This window comes from Ostrinia nubilalis, chromosome 4 (genome assembly GCF_963855985.1).
Source record: "Ostrinia nubilalis chromosome 4, ilOstNubi1.1, whole genome shotgun sequence".
Lineage (NCBI taxonomy): Eukaryota > Metazoa > Arthropoda > Insecta > Lepidoptera > Crambidae > Ostrinia > Ostrinia nubilalis.
The window spans coordinates 16,421,169-16,439,698 of record NC_087091.1 but is presented as its reverse complement, the minus strand read 5'-3'; the positions used below and the strand labels follow the sequence as shown (position 1 = coordinate 16,439,698).

At 36.1% G+C, this 18,530-nt stretch overlaps 3 protein-coding genes across 3 annotated transcripts; 2 read left to right on the top strand and 1 right to left on the bottom strand.

The window, feature by feature from the left end:
- The first annotated feature begins 555 nt into the window (after nucleotides 1-555).
- Nucleotides 556-3,474, top strand: LOC135071267 (charged multivesicular body protein 1b). Its single transcript, XM_063965059.1, has 4 exons — nucleotides 556-770; nucleotides 1,174-1,418; nucleotides 1,812-2,032; nucleotides 2,467-3,474. The coding sequence occupies exons 1-4, from the start codon at nucleotides 749-751 to the stop codon at nucleotides 2,588-2,590; spliced, it is 612 nt and encodes a 203-aa protein (XP_063821129.1). The 5' UTR covers nucleotides 556-748; the 3' UTR covers nucleotides 2,591-3,474.
- A 74-nt stretch (nucleotides 3,475-3,548) lies between these two features.
- LOC135071262 (spermine synthase) lies at nucleotides 3,549-13,560 on the bottom strand. The gene is made up of 7 exons (XM_063965054.1): nucleotides 13,191-13,560; nucleotides 9,825-9,933; nucleotides 9,135-9,257; nucleotides 8,701-8,787; nucleotides 5,997-6,154; nucleotides 5,446-5,637; nucleotides 3,549-4,303 (listed from the first exon to the last, which is right to left on the bottom strand). Exons 1-7 carry the CDS (start codon nucleotides 13,470-13,472, stop codon nucleotides 4,136-4,138), a joined length of 1,119 nt encoding a protein of 372 aa, XP_063821124.1. The 5' UTR covers nucleotides 13,473-13,560; the 3' UTR covers nucleotides 3,549-4,135.
- A 1,091-nt stretch (nucleotides 13,561-14,651) lies between these two features.
- Nucleotides 14,652-17,120, top strand: LOC135071257 (eukaryotic translation initiation factor 4E-like). The gene is made up of 5 exons (XM_063965041.1): nucleotides 14,652-14,745; nucleotides 15,038-15,216; nucleotides 15,498-15,675; nucleotides 15,868-15,955; nucleotides 16,248-17,120. Exons 1-5 carry the CDS (start codon nucleotides 14,716-14,718, stop codon nucleotides 16,403-16,405), a joined length of 633 nt encoding a protein of 210 aa, XP_063821111.1. The 5' UTR covers nucleotides 14,652-14,715; the 3' UTR covers nucleotides 16,406-17,120.
- The last annotated feature ends 1,410 nt before the right edge of the window (nucleotides 17,121-18,530 follow it).

The window sequence follows — 18,530 nt, the reverse complement described above, 5'->3', positions numbered from 1 at the left end:
TTTGCTGAAAACCATAACCACGGAGGTTTTTTTTTGTGTTTGGGTAGGTACAGTTTTGCCTAACTTTGCTGAGCTATAGACAGAGATTGTCTTTGAGCATTATAGTATGTTTGGGAATTTCACTTCTTTGACCATAACCATAAATGGCGATTTCACATCATACTATTGAGTGATTGAGCTTCTTCGTTGGTCTGAGGCTTCTTCTAATAAACATTAAAGAGTCAATACAGTTACATAAAAAGTAGTGTAAATTGTACGAAAAACTTTCGGATTATTCTATGGGTCGCTCAACGAAAGTTGAGACAAACACACACATGTTGAGAAACACAAACAACAATGAAGCCGGGTCTCCAGCGCATGTTTGCCCTACAAAATCTACAAAAGCAAGGCTAGCGCTTCGAGACGACTTTCGTTGTGCGACCTATACATGAATTAAATAAAATGTCGCACGTCCAACTCCAACGCAATCGTATTTATATACGTTGCATTAATGTTGAGTGTATCCGAATATGCATTTTGCTTATGACAATTGACAGTTGTCATTTCTGACATGTGATTAGGAAAAAAAATTGTTTTGACTACAATCATTGATGAAATAGTGAGTCATTTACGACAATAAAATCTGCGTTTTTCATAATTCATTGAAATCAAGTTGTTGTACAAAAGCTTTTCTGTGATTATAAAAGGCAATTTGCCTGTGTTTCTTTTTGTAAAAAGTTTTTATAAAGCCGTCAAACTGGGGAACGAAATGTCTTCATCCGCAATGGAAAGTATCCTTTTCAATGATTCATTTTATAACAGGACAACAACTACCTATGAAGGTATCTCGTCAGGTAAGTATGCTATTTGCCAGACAGTGGTGACTGAGTTTGTTGCGGCGCTTCTTCTCAGCACTTGCCAAATGTTGGTCTCGAAGCGCTGGTAGGGTAAAAAGATTATGAGACATGTAGAGGCTCCTTAAGAGCATATGACGATTTGTAAGAACTATTTATTAGTCTAAACAAATAAAGAAATTTTGACTTTGACTTGACTTATTTAAGTAATTTGTGTTTGAAATTAAGCCTTACATTGGGGGGGAAATGAATTGCAGTAAGTACTATGGATTATAACAGGGCCTCAGATTACAGGTTTCATTTTAATTATTGTGTAAACATCCTTAACTCATTATATCAGAAAACCTATTTAATTTAAAATTTGCTGTGAAAGAGCTGGAACGAAATTCTAAAAAATGTGAAAAAGAAGAGAAATTGGAAAAGGAGAAAGCCAAGAAGGCAATACAGAAGAATAACATGGAGGGCGCAAGGATACACGCCGAGAACGCAATCAGACAGAAGAACCAAGCGTTAAATTATTTACGGATGTCAGCTAGAGTAGATGCAGTGTCCAGTAGAGTGCAGACTGCTCTTACTACAAAAAAGGTAAACCATTGTTCATAATATGATTAGTCATTCATCAATCAATAAAATACAATTGGGCCATTAACAATTTTGTTTCTTTAGTTTATTGAAATCAGTTCAACAAAGTAAACAATGTACAATTTATTGTTGGATTTGCCCTCCCAAAGATTTGCAATACCTCTAAATGTTACTAAGTTTTATGCACTGTATTTAGTTAATAAGACCTTAATAATACTACCTACACTTTGTGAGCAAATAAATAATATGAATACTAAAATAATAAGACACGGGTCTTAACGCGACGTTTATTAATGAGTTATATTATGTACTTACGGCTTGACGTTTCGGCTGCACTGCTGCAGCATCTAAATAATATGAATATCAAAAACTATCATGTTATGCCCTTACTTGCAGGTCACAAATTCCATGGCTGGTGTGGTCAAAGCTATGGATGCAGCAATGAAGTCTATGAACTTAGAAAAAATTTCAAATCTCATGGACAAGTTTGAAAGCCAATTTGAGGATTTGGATGTCCAGTCCTCGTACATGGAGAATGCAATGTCACAAACTACCACCACCACCGTTCCACAAGGAGACGTCGACACCTTGCTGCAGCAAGTGGCTGATGAGGCTGGGTATGTAGTTGCAAATAACATGTTTTACAATACAATACAGTTAATAAAAACGAGTGCCTGACCACTAGATTACTCTTAGTCAAAATTATAATTTCTTGGCTTAACTGTTTTATACCCAGCAGCCCAGCAATTCCAGAATTAATAAAAAAAGCTTCAAGTTACTTCATAGTGCAAAGGCACCTCTGAAAGACTCCTGTTATTACATCTTTCATGAGGGAATTACATTGTGAAATCTTTGACATCTCATCTGATGTCAGAAACTAACATTATCTCTGCTAAATAGACTACTGTAAATTTTCTACATCATTTAGTTGGAGGTTGTATGAACCAAAACTAATTTTCTCTTCTCATCCTATACAAGATCCTCTGTGAAGGCTGTAAACCATACAGTACAGTATTCAGCACTAGAACATGATATCGTTTTCCCTTTCTAGCTTGGAGTTGAACATGGAGTTACCATCCGGAGTGCCCAGTACATCCGTGGGAGCATCCACGGTGGTGTCGCAGGAACAGGACGAGCTTACGCAGCGACTGGCGCGGCTGCGACAGGCCGAGTAACGCTAAACAATATAATTCCAGCTGTACAGAGATAATATAAAATATGTAATTATGTATGTATAACTTGTTTTTGTTGGTTTGTGTCAGACGTTGTTTGTAATGTACAGTCCACTGTGATAAAGCCCGGTCCGTGAGCACGTAGAATTTTGTCCAATGACCCCTAGCTACCCATCCTTATCGCTCGCGCGTAATTATATTGCTATCGCGACTGTGCGACGGACGCCCGCCAGTGAGTGTGCGAGCGTGACAGCAACATAATTACGCGCGAGCGATAAGGATGGGTAGCTTGCTCCCGGACAAGACTATAGTAACTGGCAGTTTCAGTAATATTAATACTCTGGTCATCATTATGCAAAAATCGTAATGGAGATAGTGGGACCATAATTTATTAATACAGTACATATACTCAGCTCTCACTATTCCCATGTTCATGACAATGGATAGTGGTTGGAAAATCTGCACCCCTCAGGTGAAATTGCAAGCCTATGACCATGAAAAACACTGATCAAATTGACTGTTCCTATGGGCGCAGGTTGATACTATAGCAAAACCTTGAAGATGTTAAAGTTTATTAATATTTCCAACTTCACAAAATCTGTTTGACACAAACGTTACATTGTTAAGTTTGATGGAAGGTGTCTAGCATGAGAATGTATAACTTATGAAAACCAGTTTGTTAAGAATAGTTCATGAATTATTTTTGTAATGTTTTTCATCCATTTGAATTAATTTAAAAGCTTTTCATATGTATTATGATTCTTTAGTTAAAGCCAACACAGCTAGCTTTTTAATATTGGCAAATCAACCACAAAATTCAAACAATACTTGTATTTTATAATAAAGAAAAATAGTACATAATAAAACAATAAATGAGATAAACACTATTATGCCTTTTTGTACTTGTATCTTGAATATACTTATAAATACGATCAAAAACTCTTTTATTAAAAATATCCAGTTAACTGTTTGTCAAAATATTTTTTATTAACCATAAAACAAACAAATCAAATGAGTTCCGCACAAATTAATAGCAACAGTAAATTATAAACTAATTCGACAAACACAGAAAACTAATGTTATAACAAATTGTTGTATAAAGCTTTTGCGAAAATGCAAATTAAAATTTGTCTTAATACTAAAACAGCACACCTAAAACTAATATTGTTAAGACATTTGTTGGATGTGATCCATCAACCTCTAATGGCAAACTATAGTATGCTCATAAGCCTTAAGTTAAAATACTGACAATTCCTTAATATTCTTTGTAAACGTTTTGTACATAGTGATATTTATCTTATCTTACTTTATTACCTCGAAAAAGGAACATCGGTTGAGGTATAGCAATTAATAATTTAATACTACTGTGAAATCAATTCTGGATCACGACTTAATTAATAATATAAACTGTACATCTGTTGGTCAAATAGGAAAGGTTCGTATTCAAATTATGAGATGTCACAGAATAGGTACATTAAAATTAGTGGTAATACGAGTATGACTTAGTAACTGAGAAGTAAAGGAACAGTTCATATTCTTTGGTAGGTGTTAGGCATCGCCGTAGTCCGGCTTGGCGAAGGCTATCTGGTAGAAGATCCAGTCTTCGAGGAAGGACGGCACGAAGGCTTTGCTCTTCGAGAACTTCACGGCGGGTTTCAGCTTGGCTAGCTCCTGCTCGTATAGTTCCAGTGACTCCGGGGAAGTAGCACCATTTCCCTGGAAATTACAAATAGTTGATCAGAATATTTTCTTTAAAAGACGACACTCGAACGCGAACAATACGCCGGAAAGAAGTCCTCTGTTCCATCATTAAGGTAGTTCTGTGTTCTCACTTGGGAATCTTTGTTACAGACAAGCTTTTAAATAAAGTACCAACAAACACACTCCATTAAAGATATAGTGGACTAAGAGCAAATGGCGGTCATAAGTAGTCATTAATCATCATCATCATTTCAGCCACAGGACGTCCACTGCTGAACATAGGCCTCCTCCAATGACTTCCACATCGCAAGTAGTCATTGATGAACTATAACTGAGCTAGCAACTATGATCTAGCGATTGGGTGAAAAAACATCTAGCTGTCGACACTGGTCGAAGTAGCCGAGCTAGAAATTTAAAAGTTAACAAAACTATTACATTGCCATTTTTGTCTGACCTTGCAGATCCAATTGCAATTTAGCTCCTATGTAGTTGGGCTACTAGATAATAGCTCTCAATTGTACAACCCACACGATGAGAAATTGCGTAAGTTGAAAGTAAACAAGATAGGCTTGTTTGAGATTAAACATACAAAATCTTTCATATTAAGTTTATATTACGGCCCTAACTGTTGCGTAACACGAGATATTAATGATATTCACGTAAACGGACTAATTTATATGCTACCTAGATTGTAAGTCAGTTCCAATGGAAATAGATACGGTTTTGAAACCTGGCCAATATCTATCGTGACTGCTGCATTCTTTGGTCTTCGATAAGCTCGTAAGACACGTTCTGATTATAAACCTACAACAACTCGCAAGAGTATAGAACAAACAAAGAGACCGATCACCGATGTCGATAAGAATCACCGTGATACTATGTCGCCTTTCGCGTTGTGAGACTGAGAGTACATAAAAATTTAATTTGAGGATTTTTGTTACTTCTTCAAGCTCAAACTACTGGAAGCATTTTGATGGAACCCCATAATATACCTACGCATTTAAAGCGACAATAGTCCAATGCAATGGTGTCGGTGTCGGGTCAGCAGATTTGGGGGCTAACGGGTCTTTAAAAAAAATGTTAAACAGATACACTATATCTAACCTACTTTTTAAAATTACGTCACAGGGTAAAAGGAATTTGATATATCTACATACGTGGGTCATAAATTTCCCGTCGGGCTTAAGTATCTTGAAGGCAGACTCCAGTATCGTGATCATGAATTCCCATAGCTCCCCGCAGGCGGAGTCCGATATGGGAATATCGGTGAGGTCGCCGAATATGTAGTCAACCTTCTTTTTGTCCTTTATGAATTTGTTTATCGTCAGCATGCAGTCTTCGACTATTATCTGAAAGGAAAGATACGTACAATTTATAAATATTGGATTTAAGAAGATTATGCATTAGGATTTTAACTTGGACGAATTATTAGTCCAAGGATTTTAGGCTTGATTGGTTGAATTTCTACATTTAGACCAATCACAGGCTGAGGGTATGAGTTTCATACTTCAGTGTTTAGAATTTTAAATGGCATACGAAATCATTTAAATTGCAATGTAAGAGATTGTACAGTCACGAGCACAAAAATAGACCTCGGAATTATTGCCATTAAAGATTTCAAATGTGATACGTGAGAGTTCATGCTTATTTTAGAATTCAACCTCTATCTCCCTATTATAAACGCAAGTAGAACATTAATGTCATTTACTTCGTAATGCGGGCCTTTTCGTTGCTCGAGAACGTCCCCGCAAATGGACCTCAGGTGTTTGTTGCATGCACTCATCACTAGTTCGTCTATTTCGAGCATCCACACGAACTTGGGCTTTTCCTTGAGGAGTTCGTATAGCAGTGCACCGTCGCCGCCACCTTTGAACAATGTTAGTCAATTGTTATGAAGCGGAGAGAAGAAAGCTGGACACACGCGGTCAGTTAAATAGGCTAGTTTCCTAAAAAAATTTTTTTAGTCCGTCAATTTTAATATAAAAAAATATCGGACACGTATATTTTGAAAATTGTCAATCAAACAAATAATTACAAAGTTATGATGCGTTGAAGTTCCGAGCGACGTCACAAAGTGCTCCACTTTTACGCACTCATTGACGTCACGGGCCTTTACTTTAGATCTTTGGCACGCTTTATCTCTTTACATTTTCATTAGTTTTAAAAAGTGAAAAATACGTGTCGAGTAGTTTTTGATAAGCTAACTGACGGACTAATTAAAATTCTTGCTTTTTTACAAGCTTTATATTGACTTCACTTGTTAGTATGTGTGGGACAAATCTTGCAACTGAATTTAAGACCACTTCTCCTCAACCGATTGAGCTGAAAGGACATCATCCACGTTTCATATATTTTTGGTCCAAAATCAAAAGTGCCGGCCAACAAAAAAAAGTGCTGTATTCTGACAGAATACGTCTGCCTTAGCATTTGTTACTATGGCACCAAAGCCGTAGCTCCACTGTGCGTCGAGTATTTGAGATCTTAAAGTCATCGACTATTCATACATTTTTTGTTCAAAATCAAAAGTGTCGGCCAATAAAAAAAAAGTGCTGTATTCTGACAGAATACGTCCGCCTTAGCATTTGTTACTATGGCACCAAAGTTGTAGCACCACTGTGCGTCGAGTATTTGAGATCTAAAATTCATCGACGATTCATACATTTTTTGTTCAAAATCAAAAATGTCGGCCAATAAAAAAAAAGTGCTGTATTCTGACAGAATACGTCCGCCTTAGCATTTGTTACTATGACACCAAAGCTGTAGCACCACTGTGCGTCGTAGTATGTGAGATCAAAGTCAGTCGTTTCATATATTTTTAGAACTCAAATACCACGATGCACAGTGGTGCTACAGCTTTGGTGCCATAGTAATAAATGCTAAGGCGGACGTATTCTATCAGAATACAGCACTTTTATTTTTTGGCCGGCACTTTTGATTTTGGACCAAAATGGATGATGTCCTTTGGTATACTTATGTAAGTACGATGACAATACAATGTTATGGTACCATTGAGCTGGTCTGATGATGGAGTCGGGAGGTGGTCATAGGAACTCCTAAACGAAACGGCGGAATTGCATCGAATTTGGGTTCGTTGGATTTGTCTTTTTAAGTACTTTGGTGCTAAATGATGACCAGGGCCCAGATTGAGATACAATACAACTAAAAAGTATAAAATAAAATTATAATAAAAAAAAACTTTTTTAAAAACAAGCTTTATTCTGAAATGCAGTTGTACTAAAACGAAAAAAATAATTGGAAGCAATGTTCAAAATCATTTCGAAAGCTTGTAGCGCAAACAAAAACAATAAATTCCATGCGCGATACAAGCTTTCGAAATTATTTTGAACATTGCTTCCAATTATTTTTTTCGTTTTAGTACAACTGCATTTCAGAATAAAGCTTGTTTTTAAAAAAGTTTTTTTTTATTATAATTTTTTACCCAGGAAACATCAATATTGACGTAGGTACACCCAAAAACTGACAGTGTGTGTGAAAACTTAAGGTTAAAATTAATTGTGCACTGGATTTATTTTTAGTTATACGTGCTCTCGGCACATCAGACTATGTATACATTTTCCCCTTTTAAAGTTAAAGAAATTGCCCGTGGACCCACTGGAACAGCCAGATTGAATAGGATAAATTAAAACTATTGCACTGGGTCTACAGGGAAAAAATACCCATGGACCCACCAGTGGGTTATTATAGCGGTGGGACCACGGTTAAAAGGGGTACATTTTAGTTGCAAAACAGCACCTATCACAACTGAATAGGGTATTGCTGTGTATGACATGACGCGCTATCGTCTGTACGTCAGTTTAACTGACCCTGAATGTCCAGCTTTACACCAAGGCGGAGCGGAGACGTGTTTTTAATAACCAATCAAGATTTCATTATTCAGGAAACCAGGTTATTCAAAACAGTTCTCCGCTACGCCTACTTGGTGGAAAGCGGGCCCAACTTTGATGACGAAATGTGATGGCGTTGCGAGTTATGAAAGTAGCTCTTAATTATGATGTAATATGATGATGATACGTGAAGGGCATCGTCCCAAAATAGTCGTAATTCTTTATTTTCGTCGCTCACCGCGCGTAGACAGCGGCCAGACACCACTCACGCATCCGGCCGTATGATCGAATGTTATTTTCGTTCTTTCCGCTACACGGTATCGTCACTTTAATTAATGTTTTTCATGATGTTACTGATATTTTAGCTTACTAAATGTGACTTTGCAATACCTTAGACTTTAGAACAGGAAGTAAGGCAGATTTTTTACTATATTCTTGATTAATTTGTTTAGGATATAATTGGTTAATGAAAGCCTACCATTTTACCCCAACCAATGATTTTAAAAATATTATTTAACTTAGCACATTTTTTCACATTTGGTGAGTTATGTTCTGGAGTACACTTACCTAATATAACAATTTCTTTTCCTTCATATTTCTCTTTCCCTCTTTGCATTAATGTTTCTGTGTATATAAGATCTGCTTCAGATATATCTGTAACAAGATTAAACATTGATAACACTGTCGCCTTCATTTACCAAACGTTAAGCCATTTATGACTAGGTAACAAAGTTGTTGCTACAACAATTAGAAATAATGTAAAAAAGGTGCAGTCAGCGTCAAATAGTTCGTCGTGAGACCCAAAGTGCTCAAAAAGTCCACCACCACCTTATTCCAATAATTGTAACAATGACAATACGTTGCGAACTTTTTGGCTATTTTGGGTTCGTTCGTTCGTTCGTTTCAGCCAAATGACGTCCACTGCTGAACAAAGGCCTATTTTGGGTATCACGAACTAATTGACTATAACTGTATCTTTATTATGATTTCGCGTGACTTACTTTGTAAATCGTCTAGCACCAACATATTGCCTAATGTTTTCGAGTGCACAATCTGGACGCGTTGGAAAGGGGACTGCTCGTCAAAGACCACGTCATCAATGTCATATTCCAGGAGCCTTTCATCTGAAAACACAATAAACTTATTAATAAATCGTTGATGAAATTATAAACAGTAAGCAAATAATACAGGCATTATAAAACTATTGATTGAGTTCTATGACTAGACCAAACTTTGTTATGTACATTACTTTATTTTTGGGAGTTACTGTGTACTCAGTATGTTTTTACGACTGTACATCGTTAACAACAAAGCGCATGTCCGCATCTTCACTTTGGAAAATTGATTCGCTTTTATCCAGTTTTTTTTTCGGAAAATGCTGCGCTTAGTAGGTACAGCATAACAAGTACATGAGCATTGTTGCTAACGAATGTTTGTGTGCAATCAATATTTTTTTTTGCAGTGGAGGCTTTAGTCCTTCAATGCTAGCTACTATCTGGCTAAAATATGCTAAAATGATAATTATTAACTATTATGAGACTTCAGAATTTATAGGTTTTAGATTGCCATTTGCCATCTGACGGCTGAAACTTGTGCAAGGAAGTTCAAGTTCATATTTGATTGACTCTTGTTTGTAATGTTCTGTATTTAACTTATTCCTAGTCTCCTAATAGACATTGCATTGGGCTTACCTGATGTCGGGTAGTACCTGCTGAACAGGCACCTTTTTAGCGGGGCATAAGCTTGCGATTTTATGATAGTGATGTATTTTTTCAGCTGTGTTTCCAATATTCTCGCCGACTATTACCAAAATAATTGGAAAGGAAGGAAAAAACAAACTGAATTAATGAAGGTTCAACTAACATGCGGATTATAATTATGTTAAACTTAAGGTTGAGCGTTTTCACTTTTCATGGACACCAGAAGGTTCTTTTTTAGCCGATTTCAACAAAAGGAGGAGTACACAAATCGGATTTTTTATGTATGTACGTACACACAGCCACACTGTTAACTATCTATTTCCGTTTTTGCTCTCGCTCTAATCAAATGGTGATTCTTTGCGATAGAACGAGACGACATGACAGGCAATGGATAGTTAACACTGTGGCCGATGGTACACCGATTACGCCGAGATTTGTGATTCGATTGACGTGATAATTTTTTTGGAATAGTTGCCATTTGGTTCCATACAATTTTAATTTAATTTGATCAACTAGTTTTAATTCTAAGAGCATGAGTTTCGAATAGCATTTTGTCGGTGCCGATTGTGCCCCAGGCAGGACTGACTCCGAGAACATCAATCATGGTTCTACTGTCGTAGTAAATAAATAACTAAATTATTTTTCTACGTTTTAGTAAACTTTTTTCGAGTCAGTTTTAATACTTTGATATTTATTTTCTAAGTATAAACAGTCAAATGGATAATAATATTAAACATGCGTGTTGCTCGCTATGTTGGGTGTAGTAGGTAAAGACGTGCTATGAAAGTATTATAACTAATGTTTTGCGTGATGTTTAATAATTCAAGCTTTAATGTGTATGTGTTTGATTAACTTATTTTACCATTGTTAAAGCAATGTTTTTTAGTTGACAACATTTGGTTTCGAACTAGTTTAGATTTTGCACTAGTGCAGGGATGCACAGATTTACTGGGACCAGGTGGGGCCACTTGGGCAGATAGGGGCCAAAAGCGAACCGCAGAAAATATACGGAGCCCTATAAAGGTTCAGGTTGTTATAATTTCGCAATTTTTATTAGGTCGCTGGGCGGGCCTCACGTAAGGAAATACAGGGGGCCGGATTAGACCGCGGGTAGGGTTGCCAGGTGTCCGGCTTTAGCCGGACATGTTTGGCTTTTTAGGGACTTGTCCGGCCAAAAATTGTCTTGTCCGGCCTGTCCGGCTTTTTGTCGTTACCGTGCCCAGCCAAAAGCACAAAGCACACGTGCGCGGAATGTTGGGCTACCGATTATAGTTGAAGATGATAGTTTATAGTAGGTACTCACCTATGAGCTACGATACTAATTGCACCTATTTACCCCGTGACATGAAAAAGCGTGTCCGGCTTTTATGGTTAAATGTCCGGCCAAATTAAGCACCGAGTCCGACTTTTGTGTTTTTGGACCTGGCAACCCTAACCGCGGGCCGCGGTTTGTGCGATCTAGTGCATTATTTTATTTTAGGAAGCTTATTAATCCGACGGCACATTATTTACACCGGTTTTCATACTAGACCGACATATCAATCGAACATTACTTTTATAGCTGCAAAGTTGCCTTGTGTCCCGTGCCCGCGGCGCACTAGTTATTTTTCCGATGTTTGTTTTACAAGTCATATGAAAACATTTGTACATGTATGCGGCAATTCTACATGTAATTAATTGGATAGTCAATCACGAAAGTTACGAATATTTAAGGCGCTATTAATTTTGGTGTTCGAAAGACTGTTCTCGCGATATAACACTAGGTAACCATGGTTTTAAACAGTCTCGGAATTAAAACTGCTTCGTTCTGCACCATCTCAGACAGAAGAGTCAATCAAATCTTTGCCGTCATAACTCTTTGCCAAATAGTATTAGTGTTTTAGGAATTAATACCGGATCCTGTTGGTCGCAAAATAGACTCGACATTCACATCTCAAGCCGAATTTCCTATCTACCATATAGCATCGTTATTGATTAATGTTATTAATACAGGAATCATAATATCTGTACCAAAAATGTATATTTATTCAGCGTAAAAGGCTTAGCAACCCTAATCCCTATTACGGTTTCTTTTTCGACGAGCGCGAATCGCCAAACTCAAAACAACGCCTTTTGTGTCCACTTAGGCGTGGTCTACACTGTAGACTACAGCACAGGTGGTGCGGTTGCTACGCGGGCGCGAATTATTATCGAACACATGTCGTTTTTTGTTTCTACAGTGTAGGCCGAGACAGGGAGTCTAGCGCGACGGGACTGGGCGAGAAAGCGGTCCTACTTCGGATCATGCAAGGAGCGAACGAAGACGCGGATTCTATCTAAATATTGATATTAGGTTTTAAAGCTAAACAATTGCTAGTGTTGCCATCAATAGCAGTTAGGAATATTGCTGTTGTTATTCAACTTATTTCTGCTGAATAGTTTTTTTTTGTTAATACTATTTGTAACTCACATGTAAACTTGGACACACACAAATATTAGTTTTTTGCATTTTTTTTTATAAATATGATGCATTTAATAGTTAAAAGTTTGATGTTAAATAACAAAATGAAATAAATTGTTAAATGAAAAACGAAATGCCGTGTTCTGCAAAGCCTGGTGTCTCTCTCCAAATGGTTTTTGCAGAATATAATTTTCCTGAAGCTACGACAAGCTTCAAAAAAAATATTTTCCCATAATAATCAGAATTCCATACTTTTTGTTCCATAATAAAATTAGTCCCAAGGACTGAAACTGATTTTACATTTTATAGAAATAACACTAATAGAAATTCAGTAGGGTTATTAAATATGGAAAACTGATTTAAACACAAATATTACTGTTAAGAAATTGCATAAATAAATATAAATAAAAAAATAAAATAAAATTGTGCATATTTAGGTTCATAAAGTAATAAAACTCTTGTAGAACAATAGATACCTGAACTAGTAAGATACACATCAAATTTATATCCACGTTTGATTGTGGGCAATAATTTGAGACGGTCAGTTTGTAATTCATTTCTTACCGAACTTTCCAGTAGTTTAGATGTCTAAAACAAGATGCAACGCTCAACCTTAATAATTAAATATGAATATTTAAAGTGTCTTTGGAGAAATACTGATCAAGATTGTATTTTCAGAAGTAAGTAATTAAAGCTAATTTTACTGTTTTTATAAATTACAACTTATGTAAAATAGACATAGTAAGAAAATTATGTAATACTTGAATTAATTTAATTGAATTTTCCCTGTTAACTTTGGAACAGAAGTCAGGAAAACCAAAGGTTTCAAAGTAAACAATTCAGCTTCAGAAATTTCAGTAATGATAACTAAATACTCGGCGTTTAAACGAGCAATAAATAGCTATTATTGTCTTTACCTTGAAACTTATTAGCGGCTCTTCGTTGTCTTCCTTGTAATATTCAATATTTACAGTGACAAGACCCCGGTCAAACAATCTTACTGATACGGTTGTGCCTTTCTTTCCAGTCATTATTTTCAGAGATCCACCATCAACTTTAATATCAGCGGCTAAAATAAGGTTGGGGATGTACTCTTTGAGTACTGTTTCAATCTGTCCAAATACAGTTTTCTGACCGCTTTCATCTCCCAATCGGGCGGCTTCGATGGAGAAGTCCAAGAGCAGGGTTTGTACCGACATTTTGACCTTAAAGTTTTGTTAAAAAGGAATTAAGATTAAACTACTGGACGGGACGGGACCGGCAGCAAGAGAATCAATGAAAAAAATGGGGAAAAGCGGAAATGTCATTACTGTCAGTAGATTTTTTTTCGTGTGGTGGTTTATGCTTTGAACAAAGTTCAAATGGCATTTTCTTTTAATGCAATGGCTATGTTAGCGACAAAAATCAAAATACGAACGTAACCACTGAACCTTTTCTAGACCGATATGATAGCGCAAATCTTCTTCCACCTTCAGGTTTTTGGGCTACAGTTTCGCAAAATTCACAAATGTGATGTGTATGTATTACTTTTCTCTATGGTGATGTGTGTAGAGATGGGTAGTGGGTAAAAACCCATTTCACCCGATTGGGTTTAAACTGGGTGATTTGGGTAAAAACCCGGTTTTTACCCATTATCACCCATTCTGGTGGGTGAAAACAAAAATAGCGTTTTTTTAAAGTGAGAAGTGGTATTTGTTGCTAAGGGGGCGTTCTAGTGTTACGTAATGCAATCTGGGGGGAGAGGAGGTCTTGAAAAACGTTACAATGCGTTACAGTGGCGGAAGGGCGGTCGATTTCAAGTTTTTAAGCAGAAGTACTTTGTAGTTGGTGTTGTCATTTGTAACTTTATACCGTAATGTCATCAAAGAGAGAGTTTGGCATCTTTGGCATCCCCCCCTCCATGTCCTTGCCATGATCACAAATTATTGTGTTCCTACTAAATTTCTTTTAAATCGGTTCAACGATTCTTGAAATAACACCATTTTATAAAATAATTGGTCACATCATCATAACGTGATCAATTTTACGATTTGGCCACGATATAAATGCATATTAGTGTTAAATTTGACTTATTACTTATTAATCAATAAATTTAAATGAGAAAAATTCAATAAAAATAAAGAAAAGATACCAATTGAAATAATTATAAAATTATTTGTTTTCACCCGGTGTAAACACCCACGGGTGGAATGAAACGGGTTTTTATTGGGTTTTTACCCTCATGTGGGTTTTTACCCGGGTGGAAACCCATCTCTAGATGTGTGTCGCTCATAAGGCACTAAGGCAGGCAGGCACGTAAGAAAAAAAATTTCAAACACATAACCGTTGCATTATCGTAATAATTTATTTTTTATACATACATCTTTAATTTTTTAACATGCAACACTAAACATCGCTGTCTGCCTTTTGGTAAAAAATCGGGAATCGAGAGATTTTTGTGACATGGCTGGAAATAATACTGAAGAAGTTGAGGTGGGTAGAATTAAGAAAATCTACCCAGAAAATATTTCGCTACCTCTATTCGGTCATAATAAATCTTACCCTCATAAATTTTAGTGCGATATGCTGATGTGGCTGGACTAACTTTCACTGTAGCATTTGTTTCATGTTCACCGGTTTTTTGCTTATTAATTTGATTTGCTAATAAATCGGAGTGTTCAATAACGTTTGAAAGAATCTGTATACAATTTTTGAGCAGTTGTATGATTCCGTTTGTAGTAGTTAGAGGTTAGGATTAACAAAAAAAATGACTTGTGTATTCAAGGGGTCTGCCACTACTGAGACCAAGACCAACAGCAATGCCGAGGTCCCCCCAGAGTTCCTGATCAAGCACCCCCTGCAGAATACATGGAGCCTATGGTTTTATGATAATGACAGAAATAAAACCTGGGAAGAGAACCTTATTGAGCTGACCACATTTGACACGGTGGAAGATTTCTGGAGGTGAGTGTAGTTTTTATTGTTATATTATGTATTAAATCAGCCTGGTTGCAATGCTTGCCTGATTGCAGATTTATGAACGCTAATTAGTAATCAGTCTGGTTATGGAAACATGCAATCAGTTTCATAATCATTAGTGGTTATTAAAAAAAATGCTGGTATTCGAAGTTTATATTGGATTTCATTGCAATTTGTGTCTTGCAATCACAATTTATTGCTTTAAATTATAATTTTAAAGACCGATGTATTGTGTATCTAATTGAAGGTAATTTGGAACATTACAGATTATACCACCACATTAAATTACCATCTGAGCTCCGCCAAGGCCACGACTATGCGGTGTTCAAGCAAGGAATACGTCCTATGTGGGAAGATGATGCCAACAAAATGGGTGGCAGATGGCTCATCAGTCTTGAGAAGAAACAACGTAATTCTGATCTGGACCGGTTCTGGCTAGATGTGGTGAGTCATTGTATTACGTTATCAAACTGAATCCAGCTCAATCTTTGTATGTTGAGTTTTATTATCTTTCTTAAATGATAAATGTTCTATCTAAATATTTAATAGAAAGAAAAACATGATAAATGCTTAGTCTAATTATTGTATGTTGTTAATATTATTAGTGTTTAATTTTAAATGTAAATAATGTTTCAGGTTCTACTCCTCATTGGTGAAAACTTTGAACACTCTGAGGAAATTTGTGGAGCTGTTGTTAATGTTAGAGCTAAACTGGATAAAATTGGTGAGTATTGAATTCCTCATCTGATAATAAATAAATCTGTCTTTTATTTTAATAGGTTTGTCAATCAAAAAATAAAATTGTAAAAGTAAATATACAAGAGCAGTGCTTTTTTATGTTATGAGTCACATTACATACCTAATGGACTACCTAATAGGCAGCTGGAAAGTAAAATGTTGTTGTGTAATTGTGGCAATCATGAAAATGTCATATCCATCCATTTATTGTTACTGAATTTATCATTTCATTTACACTCTCCATCTCCATAAGTAATAAATAATTATTATTATTCCAGGTATCTGGACCGCTGATACATCAAAGCAACATGCCAACATTGAGATCGGAAGGAAACTGAAGGAGCAGCTTGGTATTCATGGAAAAATCGGATTCCAAGTGCACAGAGACACCATGGTCAAGCACAGTTCGGCCACCAAGAATCTATACACTGTTTAATAGTCCAGTTAATCCGTAACAAGTGGTGCGATAACTTCGAGACTTGGTGCTAGACTGACAGTGCATTGGCATTGTAATAGACGGTTGCAATAATGTTCAATGTAACTACAGAAGTCTGACGTGCCCTAAGTTTAAATCTAGTTATCTCATAGCATTGTTACGCTTCTAAAATAATGGAATATTTTTATTTAACTGAAGTAGGTACTCTTTAGGTTGACTTTTTGATAGTTTGTGTCGTAATATAACTTACCAATAATATCATTGTAAAAAGTCATTGTTTACGAACTATTAAAATTTAAGTCTGATTTTTATACTAAAGCTGTGCTTGAGTATGTTTGTCGATATGGTCACATAGGTGTAAGTTTGTTTATCTAAGCCTCTGTGGTTGCAGTTTCTTTTCGTGAGCAAAGATTTGTGTTTTAGTGGAGCTGATGGAAGACTCACGTCAGCCCATATTATGGCTGAGTGCGTCGACTAGTATAGTTTATTTGATACACGTTATTTAATATTTTAAAATCCTAACAGTAATTCGCAATATCTATGTACCACGCTTTATGTTAACACGTCAAATACTTTGGTTTAGCAACGATTAAGCTGTGTAAAACCTTTGCACCTGTAACAATCTTGGCATTATTATTATTTTGGTATTTGTGTCAGTCAAAACTACATACATAATATTATATTTTGGTATTTTATATAAAAAGTACTAAAATAATGGACGTTTTTTATTTAAATAATTCCTGCTTTCTAACATGATGATGCATGATCAGTTGAAATTGAAAAGTCTAGGTACTGACTGAGGTTCTTGGAATGAATGGGATTTCTCATGTTCCTCCAAATAAGTCAAGTTGCTGTTACCTACTTCTCTAAAAGTAGACATCATAGACATACTTTTAATTTCAGTATGATTGAAGGTAGTTGCACAGTATAATAATATATATGAGCTAGTAGTTGTCCAACTCCAAACCGGTGCAAAAGTTGTAGGTCGCGCACCGAAAGTTGAGTACTTAAATTGAGATCTCAATTCATAAACTGGGACTAATTTCGTTAGCTTTTACATTTTTCCCTCTACTGTGGGCCTATGTTAAGCACTGATTTTGGTTATTGGTATGTTTTAAAAAAAAATAGATTACGACTGTGAAATAAAAAAGTTATTACTGCCACAGTACTAGCAACACCAATGATAAAATTAAATATACTTCGGGGAATTCCTGAGATGTTATCTAAACTAGGGTTCTCAAACTTGCGCTGATTCCGTATCAATCCAGTGGGCGATGATAAGATTATTAGCAAGCGCATGCGCGATCCTTAAGCCTGCTCTACACGTCTACAGATACGTCCGCGGACGCTGACAGATGCATCCGCAGATGGATCACCTCGAGTCGTCCACACGTCTGTTGCTTGATCAGTATAAGTTCATTCTCGACAGAGACACAACGTAGTGCTCTGAATGTAGCTAGTAGATTTTCTTTTTTCTTTTTTAGTTCGTGTATTGGCACACCCATCGCGTCAGCGATACGTTTCCACGAATCATTAACCTGAAAAATAAATAAAATAATCAACTGTTTAGGTTTTCTTATTTCAATTGAAATAAGAAAATACTTACCTAGACTACTGTTAAATGTCCAATTACTTTTACAGTAGCCTCAATACAATGAATTAATTGAAATAGGTACGGTCAAGGAAATGTATTGTATTCGTAATTCGCGTAAGTACCTTTTTCACTCTCGTCGCAATGAAAATAAGATTATAATTTTTAAAAAAGGTACACGAATACATTTCCTTGACTATACATACATGGGTCATTCCACAAAAATATGTCAACTCGTAGTCCGCGCCACATTTCACATGAAATATTTGTTAATATTTTATTCCAAAATTGTTAAATAACAGCTCGCAATGTGCTTTATTCATCACCCATTTATATTTTTTGAAACTATTTTTAAAACATCTTAAATTCCTTTTGAATGACCCAAAACGTCATTCCCTAGGCATGTCCGTACTCCAAAAGTTTGTGTTTTGGGACCCACATTTATAAAAACATCAACTTTATCCTTTGTTTTAATTAACGAATAATCTATTTAAATGTATATTACACCAAATTCTATTAATATTTTGCGGTTTC